The sequence below is a fragment of the Haemaphysalis longicornis genome, unplaced genomic scaffold, assembly GCF_048455015.1.
Source record: "Haemaphysalis longicornis isolate Haplotype H1 unplaced genomic scaffold, Haemaphysalis longicornis Haplotype H1 scaffold_9, whole genome shotgun sequence".
NCBI lineage: Eukaryota > Metazoa > Arthropoda > Arachnida > Ixodida > Ixodidae > Haemaphysalis > Haemaphysalis longicornis.
The window spans coordinates 58,220,942-58,237,486 of NW_027526460.1; the positions used below are offsets into that span (position 1 = coordinate 58,220,942).

General features: G+C 46.2%; 1 protein-coding gene across 5 annotated transcripts in view; it reads right to left on the reverse strand.

Moving 5' to 3' along the window:
* LOC144153962 (cytochrome P450 4V2-like) overlaps positions 1 to 16,545 on the reverse strand; it is a 137,134-nt gene that overhangs the window by 27,223 nt on the left and 93,366 nt on the right. For 4 of the 5 annotated variants that reach the window (XM_077685755.1, XM_077685757.1, XM_077685758.1 and 1 more), the window contains one exon: positions 15,667 to 15,846. In XM_077685755.1, the coding sequence (XP_077541881.1) occupies positions 15,667 to 15,846 (180 nt within the window). Of the gene's footprint in view, positions 1 to 13,059; positions 13,531 to 15,666; positions 15,847 to 16,545 lie in introns of those variants that run through there. The other variant, XM_077685756.1, reaches the window with a different exon arrangement.

Consider the following 16,545-nt stretch of genomic DNA (forward strand, 5'->3'; position numbering starts at 1 on the left):
CACATACACGAGCGGCACAAGCCAAGGAACGTTTGGGCCACATGACTTGTTACCAACCTTTTTATCGGGCACTAACCATTACGGTACCAGAGATAATATATCAAGATGATAGCGCGCGCTTCAAAACGAAATAACAAACACCAGTATGGAGGGATGGACGGAAAGTTGTATGCCAGTGCCCTCACATCCCACCAAGTTTCCGGTTCCTCGCATTGAATGCGGGAATTGAAAATTGAATTTCTCATCTTGAAATATCCAGCCCTCAACCCCATTTAAAGATTATGCAGAGTTGTTATTTCCCTGAGCCGGCTGTTTCTAACAGCATAATCGTATTTAGGCCACAAAGGCAAATACGTTGCCCCAAGGCTACGGAACTCGTAAGGTAAATAAAGTGTTCGACGTGAGCTGGAAATTTTCTTCCTCTCCCCGCCGCACATATCAAGGAAGTCAGAACACTCACCTAGCACAGAGTCGGTGGCTATTAAAATTCACACGCTCTTTTCAGGATGGTCAGTGGGACATCCGAACTGGAACTTGCTCCCGTTGAGCACGCGCACGCACAAGAGCGAAGCAGGGGCTCATCCAATGCTTACAAACCGTCAACAACATCGACGACTGCGCTCCTATCAGTGCCGTTGTCAGGAGAGGCCGGTGAAGCAATCCGGCCTTGAGGCTTTCCTGCGACATTGCGCGCCCGCTCGGAAACCTTGCGGCGAGGAGGAGCACAATGATCGTTCCTCGCTACGTCCACGCGCGCAGACACAACGCCGTCTCGACGAACAGACCTGTGTACGACGCGCCAGCGGGCAAATACTGCTTTTCTTATTTCCCGATTTTCTTCGACGGCTGCTGCAGCGATAAAGGTTGCGCGCAGTCTGCTCTAGAGCGTCGTACTAAGCGTTCCGTGAGCAAGCCTGTTCTTCAATCCGGTGATTGTGCTCACGTCTGGCCAGAGACGTGGGTGATGAAAGAGTTGCGTCATGTGTCTAGCCCGGTTGCAGGAGTGGCGCTCCATTGCCCGCGCGCATCACTACATTGAATCAGTGGGCTGAGACGTAACCAGTGCACGTGTGAGCTAGTGCTCTTTACTTACGGCACGTGTTTTTACGCGGAGCCTTCTATGGCCACTTTCGCAAAAAGTTTGTGTCCGCGGCCAGAGTCCGGTCGACATAGAATACTTAACCTTGCGTCAAAGCCAATGATGTGATGAATGCTCTGCAGATGTAACACTAATTTAGGCATTTTTGAAAAAAAAATGATTTGGCGATCAACCGTTAAGACAGTTCAACAATTACGCCGAGTTTTAATTACTTGTCGTAATTAGTTCGCAGGGAAGATGTAAACGTCACAGAAGTACCGTATGCTGTCAATACCAGGCCATCGACGGAGGCAGCATGGTTACAGAAAACGACTGTAACTCTAGCTTAACCGAAACTGGCTCGAAACAAATTATATGCCCATTAGCCGCTAAGACGACTCTAAGCTATTGTTTCATTGACATTTACATACTTTGTTCGCAGGGAAGTCGTAAATATTGCGAAATCACCGTCTTCTGCTATACATGGGCTTCTAAGGGAGTAAAACCGGCAACCTTATGTTTGTCCTTTTCAGTAGCTAATGTCGTGGAATTTTTCTTAATCACCAGTTACAAAAAAAATGTATTTCGTTCCGTTCACTCCTTGGAGCTCACCCAGTTTCGCTAATCATCCATCGCAGAGTGGAAGGACACTGAAATTTTAAACGCAGAGGGCTGGACGATCTGGAAGTATTTCATTGTGAAATATTTAACTACGCGTTTGGACAAATGCAAGATAGGACACAGAGGAGCGCAATTATTTTCTTTTTTGTTAGCGAAGTTTGGATTAGAAGACGACAAAGAGCCTGCAACGTTCTTCGCGCGTCTGTGTACTTTGTATTCGTTAGTTGGTGCTGTTAATTTTTGCGTGATAATAGACTTTATTGCGGGACCTAAACGCGGAAATGTTGGTTTCCTTGTCTGTCCATCCGTCTGTTCGTCCGTTTGTCCTTCCGTCCGTCTGTCGGGGCGCACATCAGACATACAAAGCTTAAGTGGTGAAAGAGTACATTCTTGTGAATAGTGACGTTTATAGGATCGGTAGGAGTGCTTGGCTTCACAGAATGCGGATTAAAGGGACATGTAGTGCGACGAACTGACAACCGGTGGATAATTAGCGTAGCAGAGTGGATACTAAGAGATTGGTGTAGAAGAAGTGGGAGGCGAATAACACAATTTAGGGAGGAAATACGAAACTTCGGTGGCCAACACTGGACTCGAGCGGCGAAGGGCAGGAGCTGTGTGAATCCAATGGGAGAGGCATTCACCCTGCAGTGGGCCTGAGTAGGCTGGTGTTGTTGATGATGCTGAAGTGGTTGTAAACTTTTACGAGCGCAAATCTTAGTCTGTAGTAGCTAGGCCATGTTTCGACCACTTTAGCTACTACGCGACTTTATGTAGAAGAAAAATCAATTTGAAACTGCTGTTCTCCTCTCTGCATACTCCTTAACAATTTCCTGTGACGTATCCGCCGCGGTGGCTCAGTGGCTAAGGCGTTGCGCCCAAGGACGCGGGTTCAATTTCTGGCTGCCATGGCAGCTTTTGTGATGGATACTAAAGGTGAAAACGCCAGTGTGTTCGATATTTCGGCGCACGTTGAAGGTTCCCAGGAGGTTCCCAGAAGCCGTCCACTACGGCGCGCCTTATCGCCTGTGTAGCATCGTCGCATTAAACCGTACAATCAATCACGGTCTACCGGGAGGCGTTGGAAAACGAGTTTCCCGGTGTTTTAGTACCGTGACTACGGGAAACGACGACGAATACAGGAGACGCCGTCAGCCCGAGCCCCTAAGGGGCGTCGCCCCTGAAATGTAAGGCCAATTGTAATGTAAGGCCAAAGAAGAGGCAGCGAAGTTAATATGGGTACTGTAGGAGGGTTTGTAACTGGGCTAGCGCCCATGTTTGTCGCCTCTACTCTCAGTCCCGTCCCTGTGCGTGTTCAATTTCATTATTATGGGTACTAACGATATAAAATCAACCGAAACATTTATGGTACAGCTTAAAAACCAAGGTATGGGAATCACTTTTTCTGCTGGGTGAACTAGCACAGCGGTCAGCAGCACGACCACACATTTGCCGTTGCTTTCCTCACTAAGGAATGCAGTAACTAGAGGTGAGATATTTCTGTGAATTTGGGGGACGCTTACGGCAAGACCGTTGTTCCAGAAATAGTAAGTTAAGCTGGTTGGAATGCTAAAATCAAATAAAAACGAAGAAAGGGCTATCTACACGGACGCCTCCATTAATAACGGTACGAACCGGTCAACAGCAACGGCGACAACCCCGAAAGAGCTGCTGCGTGTGCATCCGCTGTAGTTAAGAGCATTGAAGAGGCAGAGGAGCTGGCGATTGCTCTGTCCCTTACTCTACCGGACAAGACCAAGGTAGTCACGGATTCCCAGCAAGCCTACAGAAGCTTCCAGTACGGCTGGGTGTCCCTGTTGACCCTCCGAGTGCTCAAGGAGAAAATTACACCATCTTCCCGTAGGGGAACCCTGAGTAGTATGCGAAGCAGCCATGGGGTCGACTGAAGTTCCCATTAGTTTTCAGTTTGTCGTTTCCGTTGACGTTCAGGTGCGCGTGCCTTCGTTGTATCAGTAGCTTCTTGACGTAGTTTGAATGAGTGAAGGACATAAGGCGCGTTCGTAGCACATGCACCCGTCCCGGTTTGTAGCGCAGGGGGAAGAGCGCCCCGTATCTCCCGTAGCGGCCAGAGAGTCGTGGGATCGAAACCGGGCGCCGCCTAACTATTTCTCTTTATAGTGGACTGCGCTGACGTCAGCCCAAATGCTGTCTGGGCTGAAGAGACGCGCACGCGCAGTAGAGTGCGGACGGCGGGCAACGACAACGAGGGAGGGAGGGACACAGCCCCGAGCATGAGATGCTTCGCATTTAAAATGTAAACAGGATATAGAATATACGCATTATATTCCCGCCTGTCAGATCGCTGGCTTCTAGCCGCTGGTCTGTAGCCTTAGCTGCAATGTTTAGCAATTTGCCACTTCGAATCCCCTATAGCGCGTGTTTTCTTAAGTTAATTTATTTGTTATCGGGCAATGTTTAGTACACTGAACTCACCATTTTTGCCCTGTAATGTCCATTGCTCCACGAGCGAGGTCGCAGAATTTGTGCAGACTGAAGCTGACACGCTGGCGAGTTCTCGTTGGCGTGATGTTGCCATAAGCACCGAATGTTTCCGGCTACAGTGCCGAATCAGCCGGCCCTTGGCCTGGTGCGAACACGGCTCTTACAATGACGGCACAAGGCAGGCCAGCTACAAAGGTTGCGGCGAAGCGCATACCGCTGGAGCGTCTCCAGTGACACAGAGGACGTTCGTACACAGCGTACGCCTCGGCTAGTAATCGTTGCGATTCTAAGCCGTGCTGGCAGGCTTATCTGACGCTTTTTACAGCCTACAACATGGCAGAAGCGCGGTATGCCGAATACTGAGATATCGAGAATGCCCTGGCAATGACAACGGCGCATGAAAAGCATGTTTTTTCACAGAACTGAAATCGAAACTGGGTAGGAATTTCGATCTTTGATATCGTCAAACCAATATCTTATCTTATATGCGCGTCCGCTCTGAGTTGTTTCGGTCGCCGCAAATGTCGCATGGTTTTCTCTTCTCTTGTATTTCCCGTTTCCCTTCTTCCAGGCTTTTTCAAATTGAATATTGCTTTACCGACGTGATAAACGGTGAAAAGTGTGTTCATTTGAGCCAGCCTATGGAACGCAAGCATACCTGGGAATTTGGCAAATTCACTTTAGCGTACCCATAAAAGTAAACATGGCAGGGCATGAAGCCGGCCACCATGCTAGTCCAGCTACCTCGATAGCCACGGAAGGGGGACGCAATGCGGCGTAGAGGCTTGATGACCTGTAGCAGGAAGCCGAGTAACGGCGTGAGGGGAAGCAGCTTATCGGTTTCCTTTCCGTGTGTATAATTTCCCGCACGTTTCGTTCATTTCTCGCAGGCGCAATGATGGAGTTTACGGACGCTGCATTGCGGGTTGTTTTCGCCTTCGGACTCCAATGGCTGCAGTTATTCCGGCAGCCGTTTCCTGTTTTGGCCCCACACAATTTGGCTTTGAGTAAAGAGAAATCTGAAAGTACAGTCGCGGAGAAATGAAATGCGAACACCAAAATATGAGCCACAACGCACAAATAGGAGTATTTCTTTTCGTGAAAGTAAAATTGTCAAGTGGCTTTGTTAAACCAGAGTCCTTCAATGTAAAGCATTGAAGGACTCTGGTTAAACTAACAAAGATTGAAAATGTGTCTTCCCAAATATATCACTAGCGAGCCATTATTTATTCTCTACTTCCCACATTCTTTTATTTTTCGTGTTTTGGTTCATATTTTTGTGTCCTCATTTGATTTGTCTACGACTGACTGCATAGAAGTTGTGTTTGCAGATCAGTGGGTGCGCTGAAAGGCCTTTATGCCGCCCTCGGTGGTTGGGGGCTGTTAAGTTCGGGCTCCGCATGTAATTAATGAAGGTCGCCGGTGGCCCATGTATTGGCGTCGCCTCCGCTGGTAGCTACGATCCCGTGTCCCTTTCATGTAGCCGCACGAACGTCAAGTTCGGAGCCGCGGAGAGCGTGTGTTGTGCCCGTCCTTTTGTGTGTCAAAAGACGGGGGCGATTAGCCTGAGTGCCTCTGTCGCGTCGGAGGTGGCTGGGTCATTCGGCATAACAAGCTGACGGGAAGCCAGATTATCGCATCTCTTAGTGTTGAAAGCGCGCGCGGTGTAAGTTTTGAAAATCTTCGACTCCGCCGGCGGCATTGGTCGTTGACGGGTCAATCGCCTCGGAGACCACCGAGTGGGCCTGAAGCGCGTCTTCCGGGGGGACTGGCGGCAGGCGGCGGCGCCCTTCGTCTGGGAGGGAATTAGCAACCCTCATTGTCCCGCGCGTCGCGGGACAACGGGGGCGCCGCGGGAGGCGCCGCGCGGAGGGAGGTCAGCCGCGCGAGGACCGCTCCGGGCCGTCGGCTTGGCTGTTGTTTGTGCAGATGCCGCCCGCTGAACGTAATGGATGGTTCACTTTAGGCCGCAGATGTCCTGTATTTTCTGGCCGGGTGCAACAGCGTGCGTAGGAAACGCACATTGAGTGCATAAGAGAGAGGGTTGGGTCACGTGACCGCAGGTGGCGACACATGTGTGATTGGCTGGTTCCTGTGGCCAATCAATGGGTTTCTATTAATTGTTTAAAGGGTTTTTCTCTCTTTCTTGTACGCCCCTTTTTGGAGGCGGGGTTTTTGTTATCAAAACCGGAGTGTTGGGTTTTCTGGGAGGTCGGTCGAGAGGGGATCTAGTTCAGTATAGATCTCGGCCGAACAGGCTGCTGCTGTCAGAGTGACAATGTAACCGTCACTCTGACGTGATGTAAACTTGGAGTAATGTAAATAATGTAAATAAACCTAATATCCAGCAAGGAAGGCAGTCCTCATCCCTCACCCGCTCCAAGTATCGGTCGTCGGTCATCGGAGCGAGTCGAGATCGTCCTCTCGGCTCGCGCATCAAAAGAACATCACTATTTCGTCTCCATCAGTTCGCCAAAAAGATGGAGAGGCGGAATTTAACTGGGACCCCAGTTAAGACATTTTGGACTAAAATGTTTGCGTTTGCGTGCGCGCTGCCTGGGAGTTGTTGACTTGGGCGTTATACGCGAAACGCTGTAGGGGCGTTCACACCACAACAGTGCTTTCTTGCCAACATTTCCTCAGCATTTTCCAGCCAGTCATTCAACCAGGGAATCAGCGCAGCACAGCTAAATACTGCCGTGCATAACACCTGTTTGAAAACAGGTTTAAACCAGGGCGCAAATAAAATGTACGCTGCACCAACCGAGTGACAATGCACAGAGTAAAAATATCGGTATTTAATAAGTTCCTTCGCTGATCCTGTTATTTTTCTTTGTTTCTTTGGGATATATTGAAGGATACCAATGTTGTCGTCATAAATTCAGGAGTGCATACCGATATTTGTCATCCATGCCACAGCGGGTCGACTGGCCCAGTTGGGAACACATTTCAACGATTTAGTTTACGAAACAGCGGAGCTTTGCAGGGGCTGGACTGTTGGAAGTTACTCAATGCAACCTCATCATCATCAGCAACATCACCCGTATTAGAGACATAATCACCAGTTTATTAATCTCCAGTGCAGGGAGAAATCCTTTTCCTAAATTGGAGGACGTTGCGTACTAGCCTGCATGACGAAGAAAATGTGCAGAAAAATACGAACAGAAGGCGCCGAGATGCTTTGTTGTTCTAACTTAAAATACGATGTTCGCCCAGTTCTCAGCAAAAACAAATTGTTCGTTCGTTCGTACGTTCGTAGTTCACCATGCACCGATCATTATCCCCGCGAACATTTGCCCGCTTTTACACTTGGCGTTGGAAGAAGAGGAGTAGGGTCACGACAACACAGCATAAAATAGACCGTGGTATAGCACTCCCATGTTTACGTTTCTTATGTCAATCAGGGCTTATAGAGTAGAGGATAATGTATACACGGAAGTTTTTACAAATCCTTCTTTTGCAAATCAGTGGCCGAGAACGTTGCACTGCAATTCGTACACTAGTCTAAAAACAGCTGTATTTCCTCATGTCCATTCTGGGGGCCAAAAATAAATATTCAGCCTTATTTTTACAGTTTTGCAATTTACGTCGACTAGGTATGCCGGCGATAACTGGTATTTTGTGTGAACGAGCTATAGATATTACATATAGGTTGTCAATTAAGCACTTGGTTTCACTGCTTCACTCATTAATTGCGGCTTATTAAACACGCCCGGCTTTAGAAGATTTAAAAGAGCGCACAAACAAAAAAATGAAAAGCCCCTTGTATTTGCAAAGAATCTCTACTCATGGGAGGAAACGGCAGAGATGCTGTGGGTTTTCGCTTTCTTCTTGAGCATGGCAGCACTTAAAGCTATTCCTTTTTAAGAAGGTGGGACGACCTAGTGTTCTACGTACAAAGTCGTTCATTTCGTGCGTTCCTTGTAGGAATCCAGTTAGAGTTTATTATAGAAAAACTGCGGATGATTCCTCTCTCAAAGGAATCGCTAAAACACGACAGTAAGATGTGCAGCTTAATCTGCAGCTGAGAATGATTTGCGGGTCGGCAGGTGTCTTGTAGGTGTGCTTGGCGAGCAACGTCTTGCTTCCGGGTCGCTTCGGCAAACATGTACTGGCGTCATTTCCGTGACGACTATGACGTCAGTGAAATTATGTGTAACCCGGCATAAAACGCTGACGTGTTAAAATATAGAACCCGAAAACGAAAAACCCGAAGTATAACGTACTCTTTAGTATCAACGGTTGCTTCCCCGCATGAAGACCCTGTGTGAAGGGGTACAACCTTAACAGGCCGCTTGATTTGTTGTACTGGCGTCGCTTCCGTGGTGGATATGACGTAAGTTACGTCTTCGTGAATCCCGGAATAAAACACTTTCGTGCTAAAAAATATCGGTGAAAAGAGCCTTTATTTACGAAGTCTGTAATCCCGGGGAAGTCTTTGGCGCTCCTTGTCGTTAAGTTGCCGCGTACCATTGGTGCGCCCAAAACTAGGTTCATACTCGGCGTGGTAGTTCAGTGGCTAAGTAATTGTGATATATGTCCAAGTTCGAGACTTCGATCCCGGACGCGGTGGCTGCTTTCCTGATGGAGGCGAACAGTGTAAACGCGGTGTGTCGAGATTTCAGCGGACGTTAAACATCCCCAGGGGGTGGATATTAACCCCAAGCCCTCCACTACGGCGCGCCTCATGGGCCAATTGTAGCATCGGCGCGTAGGTTCTTTCTACTGGAGTGGGTTATTTCTATCAAAGTACGTTCTTTGTATGGGAGGAATCTTAAAACTGCATAAGAAAGTTATTCTGCTTCTAGGGGTGCGTCTTGGCAGCGTCGGTGTTTAAGCTCGCGTTGACGTCAGGGTAATTTTAAAAGTAGCATAGAAGGTAACTGGTGACGCACACACACTGTACATATACACGGTGTCCAAAGTATCACGTACCACAATTTAAAAACAAAATAGCAAGGACGTTACTCGAAGAAACCCTAGTGCATAATGTTTCTAACCCAGCGGAGTAGCGGCCAGTAATTTCGTTGTTATTGAGAATGCTTAAAATAATTTTAATTAAATACCGAACTCGAGAGTGGTCATCACCGAAGTGTCAATGAGGCACATGTAGGTACCACACGGGCCATATAGCTGCGGTATTTCTAGCGACGTACTAATCACGTAGTCACTTATTCTGGCTGATAAAGAAAGCCCGGGAAATATGAAAAATACCACGTGGTGGCCCTCCCGGCAGCACCATAAAGCAGCGCCTACAAAAAGGCACCCTCGCAGTTCGCAGAATGAAATAAAGAAAAGAAAGAAAGAAGAAATCGTGACCGAGTTCCTGTCTGATCAGCCACATATGACCCACGATACTTGCTGTTATTGCTGTCCTTCCATGCCATTATCAAGGTGACGCGGTGTCTCTTCGGGCGTGTGACAGACAAAGCCGTTGCTTTCAATAGTATTAGTGGAGGGCGCTGGTTTATGATACGCCTGGAAGCTCGGTCACGTGGTATTTTTCATATTTAGTGGGCTTTAGTTATCAATCAGAATAAATGAGTGCGCAATTAGTTCGTCGCCGAAAATACTGCACTTTCATGTCCCTCGTGTGTACCTACAAGTGTCTCAGTGACAATTACATGGTTTGGATAATACTTCTGCAGTAAAAAAATGAACTACAATTGCTCAATTACATCTCATTGACGAAAAAATTGCCTTCGACTCTTCCGCTCTACTGGAAGCACTATGCACTTCGTTGTCCGAGTAACGCCGGTTCTATTTTTTAAAAACTTCGTACGTGCTAGTTCGAACAACCGGTGTGTATATATGTATACATATACACACCATATATATATATATATATATATATATATATATATATATATATATATATATAAGGGAAGAAATGAAAGTTGACACTTATTTGACCCTGTCAACGTTAGTTTAACTAGAGGAGCCCACGGACATTAAGTGGGATATTATTGGGTTAACCGAAGTTAGAATGACAGGAGAAGGTTTAATAGAGCGCACTAGCAGGCATATTTTATGCTCAAGTATATACTTGATAGAATAGCATTTATACTTATTTTATACTTGAAAGACGTAGCATTGTATCTGGCACCGCGCCGAAGCATACCCGGTGCTAACTTCAGCCGGTGCGTGCCCTCGTTCTGCCCCATTGGGACATATTTATGGCGTATTTCTAACATGGTCATTCTTGAAACGTAAAATGCGTTTGAAATCCATTTTGAATATATTCGGTGTATATTACAATGCTGTATCAAAGTTTTAATGTATTCTCAGAGTACAGCTACAAATGCATATAGGCGACTGTGAGGACGGAGATGTGGTTGAGTGCGCGTACTCTCTCATCATCGTCATTGAGAGCTCTGGGGCTCGCGCTTGGAACCCTGGGCCCGAGCTCTTCCCAAAAGGCTCCGGCTGCTTGTACTGACCTGGTCGTCACCTTCAAGGACTCCGGCTCAGCAAGTGAGTGTTTAAAGCACGCTACAACATTTCACCGCACGCTTGGCGGCATGCTTTCGATGTATGTCCGTACGGACCATGCCAACTGGGACTTAGTTTTGCCTTTTGTCACGTATGCGTGTAATACCGTGACGCAGACTACGACAGGCTTCTCGCCATTCTTTGCACTTTATGGGCGTGAGCATTCCGGCGCCCTAGACACCATCGTGCCCTGCCGTCCCGTCGTCTCCGAGTGCGGGCCCGTTCCAGCAACAACTAAGCGGGTCGAAGGGTGCCGCCAACTGGAACGATCCAACATGGCTGCGGATCGAGGACGCCAAAGATCTCGTCATGATGCTTCAGCCGCCTTATCTACCTATGCCACTGGAGCCTTCGTGGGGCTGTAGATTACGTTCAAAACACGTAGTCTTTCGCTATATCTGCAGGCTGAGTACCAGGACCCCTACCGATTTCTCAATAAAACGTCTCCCGTCAATTATGTGATTGAGCCAATCACTGCCCCGACCGATCTTCGTTGCCGTGGGCGCGAAAAGTTCACCCCCCCCCCCCCCCATGAAAGCACCCCTCTCAACGCTGCTGTTTATATGTTGGGGCTCTGACGGTATTGTACAACTTATCAGAAATATTTTATTCATGCGTGACAAAATGTTGAATAAGCTGTTCGCCAAATAGTGGTCTTCATTGTGACATTCATCAAACTCGACGTGAACCCTTACAAGTTTCGTATAAAATTCTTGTCTTTTTTCTTTTACCTTTTGATCCATAATAGCGGTTTTCGAACGACCTTGCCCCTGTGTTATTCGATGAAATCTTTAGAGCCACCCTAAAGTTTGTTGAAGCACGTTTGCTTGCTATTTAATTTGATTTAAGGATAACTTGATACGGTCCGGCATCTATCATCATCTATTTGCCACATCCAATTTTTAACCACAATATTTTGTACACAGGACGGAGGCTTGGATGTTTGCAGGTTTTTGCGACATAGTTGTAACGTACGTCTTAGGCAATTCCTGAGCGTTCCCTACGTGCTTTTAGAAGTGCATTAAAAAATTTCACCATCTTCCCGTAGGGGAACCCTGAGTAGTATGCGAAGCAGCCATGGGGTCGACTCAAGTTCCCATTAGTTTTTAGTTCGACCGCGGCGTTGCGGGAGGAGAATGAGGGGAGCGGAGCGCGCGCGCGCGTCATTTATACCGCGGAGCTGCAGTGGCGCCCGCAGCGGAGTATGCAGCGGCTACCGTCACGTCTCTAACCCTAAGCTGCTTCGAATTATTGCGCGCGGACCCGCAGGTGTTGCCTTTCGTTGCGAAATCCCGGAGAGGAGAGTAGGAATGCCGGAGAGGAGAGGAACGACGGAGAGGAGAGGAGGAATGCCTCGCAAACTACTCAGGGTTTCCCTACGGGAAGATGACGACGGTGGTTGAACTCGAAGCTATCTCGTGATGGATTGTTTGGTTGGCCAATCCCTAGGGGAATCCTGCCACAATCATCATCAGCGGTGCCTGGCCAGGCATGCGCAGTAGGGGTGCGGACGGCGGACAACGACGAGGGAGGGAGGGACACAGCCCCGAGCATGAGATGCTTCGCATCTAAAAGATTGTATATTGTGGTGTATGGTGAGGTATATTGGGAACACTACCTCTTTCTGTACATTTGGAGGATGGCATGATGGCAAACTAAACCAAGGAAGTCTTTCAGCTGTGTTACAAGTAAAGTTCTCCTGCGAAACAATTTGAAACAATCAGTTAGCCTGAACGTGCCCCGGAGTTTCGCGAACGTGGCTATTGTATTTTTCCCGAACTGTAGATAAGGGGAACCACACGTATCACACCCATGCGAGCTGCAGCATATACGCAGCGCCTCAGTCAGTCACTCGCCTTGAAGCGTTAGCGCAGATAAATCATTAATGTGTGTCATTTATAGGAAGCAGTGTTTTCATTTTGGTGCCATGACAAATAAATTCGTTCAAACTTGGTAGATTTTGGCTTCTGAGGGGTACCCGATGACGACTATACATTCCAATTATTTCTGTTAGCTTCGTGGCACTGCAACAATTCTTTCGTTATGTATTTCTCAGGGTGAATGGTTTGTTTTAACCAAGTAATGCCTGCACGCCGCAAAGCATGCATGTAGCCTATTCTAATACTTGCAGCGGTAATTATATTTGAATATAATCTCTTTCAAAACTTCGTGGTGCAACACGTTTTTGCTTGACCGCAGAAATCCCTGATTGGAGGATAGGTGTCTTCATTGCCGTAAAATCAAGATTTTGCTGTTGTCAACGATTTCCAGGGGTCGCTTCTTAAAAGTAAAATATCTCAATTTTCTGTCTGGTTTACAGCACTAAAAATGTCTATAGTTCACGGAGAATTTTTAAACAGGGCGTTCAAAAAAGGGGAATAAGGAACAAGAACATGGGTCGTGTATTCAATAACGTCCGTGTGCTTTATTTATTCCTGCCGTGTCTCAGGTACAAGATTGCAAAAGCGGTGTTCAGTATTCTGAGTATTACAGTTCCGCCTAAAAACATTAACAAAGTGTGCAAAAAATAACTATCAGCATACAATTGAAGTTTTATTTTGCGAACTTATGGGTTTATTTGGTGTAAAGTACACCCCGATCATAAGCTCCATTTAGTTCGTCGTCAACAGAGCTTACTATGGTATTACACCAATCAATAATTCCGGCGAAGCAGAACTCCAAACACTCTGAAAAAATGTAATAGTGCGGTACCGGTTATCATCGCGGTGTGAACTCGATGCATAGGTCACATTGTGGTCTCAGCACAATCTCGGCAGCAAGCGCCACTTGGTCGCGCTGGGTCAGAGACTTCATCTTGAAGCGGCGCAGTATGTTGGTAATCACTATCTTCTCCACCAATAGTGCATATTTCTGGCCTGTGGAGTGACAGGGGAAAAGGCAATACTATAGCAGTAGGTAAAGTTTATATGCCTGTCATCGTTAAGAAAGAAAACAAAGCCAAGAAAAACTCCGACAATATACTACGAGGAGACATGCAGCGCAGTTGCAATAACAGTAAGTAGCGTACGTAGTTTTACAACCCCAAAATTGTCGCTTAATAGTGGAGCACTCTGTTTCATACCGGAACAAAGAAAAAATGTTACGAATTCCGTGCGGATATTCGGGTCGTATACCAGTTTTAATGTCTTCAATGAATGCAACGGGCCAGTTTTATAGTGAGCATTTTGTTTTGGCCATCTATGTGTCGACTAGAAAAACAAAAGTTTGTGGAAACGCTAGATTTATACTTCGGTAGAATATGCAGCCCAATAGTTGTCCTTTAAATGCGCATTGGTCTTTTCCACACAATCGCAAGCCTGTTCAGTTATCAATGCCAAATGATTTAATTTGTTAAGAAATCAAGTAGCGGACTCTTTCAAAATATCCACAGGTCGTCTATTTATGCAAAGCGCTATTTCGAAGAAAGGAATGCAGAAAACGTCTAGAAAGTTGCTTTCACTACCAAACAACCTTGATATGTTGTCTTTGTTTCGAGAGTAAATTACTCAAGGCATCTTATTCGATTGCGTGTTGTGAAGTAAAAGACTGCTAAAACAGACAAGCGGGCCAAATAGTGATTGGGAGTATCACTGTTTTGTTTTATTCACAGACAGAAACTCTGGTTTAATTGGTGCAAAGAATACCCCTGAAAAACCTGGAATATCCTAAATGTTTTCTCACTTAAAATGAAACGTTTGTCAACAGCAGGGGTACGCGTCAAACACAAAAAGGTTTGAGAAAGTGGAACGTGCACAAAAATATGTTTAGACGTCAACATTAGGGGAGTTCTGGTAAGAAAAGTATGTACATAACTCTCGGTGTCGCCTGTGCGCCCGCAATACTACCCATGAATTAAATGAAGAGTCCTACAGAAGCAGTTGTCAAAGGGGGACCTTCAGCCATTGGGATTCCTTCCTCAACCTGACGATGTTTTTTCCTCTTTCATGTGCAGATATCAGATATATATTACACTATAACTATAGAACAGTTTTTAAGGTTTCATGCATTTGTGGCCTAATCTTTTAGTTTCATGTACAAAGTTTCATACTTCGGGGACACTACTTTAGCAGTAAACTTCAGAAGAGCTTAAACCACGTAAACCCGTCTTTGTTACCTTCATCCTGCATCACCAACTATGCTAGAAGGCTGTATTCCTAAGTTCAGGTGCAAAGCCTGTATTCGAATCTCATTTAAGATACGGATTTTTCAACTTGTGCTCATCAGTACCCGGTGACATGTCGCTGCGTGCAACATTTACGTTACCATTTGCCGTATTTTGCATAAATATTTTAGGCCTGATAATAAAATGTATTACTTCAAAACCGGCTGTTGAAGTAGAGATCACCAGCTCGTTGAATGAACAGTGCACATTAAAAATTTAAGACGCCAGGAGGCGCCAACTGTTCCGTTGCGTGGTCCCCAACAACAGTAGTGTGCTATAAACATTACAGCTAGGACCTCATCCAGATACATCCGGTACCACTATGACACGCGTCCCAGCTAAAGCGCATGCTCCTTCGTTCCCTGTCAGTGTGTGGTTGTTTTTCTGAAGATATCGAAGCACTTGCAATGAGGCATGAGTGCAATCCGACGCACGCGCTATGGAACACGTCGAAGCCGGTTATATGCTCGGGCCTTGCCGTGTGGTTACCTTAGCCTTGAACTCAAAGATGTTCCACGCAACGATAAAACTCGTATCTGAAGCTGTGCGCACGTGTTGTCCGCGTTGTCCAAGCCTACAGCGAGTTCGATAAATTCACCTTTATTTGGCTAACACCCGGGAGCCAATGGAGCGGTGGGGCTGCGGGCACGACACGTGATCTGGAGGCACTTGTTTTGAATCCCATCAATTAAAGTTTTGCTAATTTTCTTTCTAACACAAATGGCTAAATCTCTTTTTTTGCCCGGCTGGCTAATTTAAGAACCATTTGCCGGCTTCAAACACTAAATCACGGTTATGCTGCTCAATCAGCTCTGTAATGCTTTTACATAAAAAAAGGAATACAACTGACCAATGCAGTTTCGGGGTCCTGCTGAGAAAGGAATGTATGCGTATGGGTGTCGTCCCTTTGAATTCTCTGGCAGGAATCGCTCTGGAATGAATTCTTCAGGCTTCGGAAACACCTTCGGGTCACGATGTAGGAGGTACGGTGAAATTAGAACTTCCGCATTTTTGGGAACGTCGACTCCACCTTGTGTTGAAGAAAACAGATCAAAGCATAGAATATTTGGAACGACATAACACAAGTGTTCCCCTTACTTCTCATTGGCATAATAAATTTTCCGCTAGCCCACACAGGGCTCCAGGAATAGGGGAAATCAGATTACAAACTATTATTTACTTATCGAGGCATCCTATTCTGCTCATTTTGCTTTTGGATGTTCATTGATTTTAATTTTAAGCCTTCTTTCAAGCATGACGACAAGATTGGAAGCTTCTCAGTACCTTTATTAGAGGCCTATTTGGAAGTAGTTGGCCACCCCAAAATTTGAAGCTGCTTTCTTCGTCGATCATGGTGATATTTCAAGACAATTAAATGGAAGGAAAACTGCAAATTTAGGCCCTATACGCACTTTTAAGCTGTTTATCAAGAGCCTTATAAAGGACCGAACAACATTTTCCAAAAGGCGCGCATACAGCCGAACAGGTTTACGTTTCCTAGTTCCAAGCGCCCGGGCAGACTGGTCTTAGAGCTATATTTTTTATTTACCAACCAATTTTAATGAAACTGCACTGCGTTATAGCGTTTTTTGTGCTGATTTCAAATCTCTTATTAGATGTTTTTTAAGCTGATTATATTTTGAGTTAATTAATGATTAATTGCCATTATTTTGGGACACAGTTACAAAATAACCACTCCATGCAGAATGGCAATTACCACGTGGCTAGG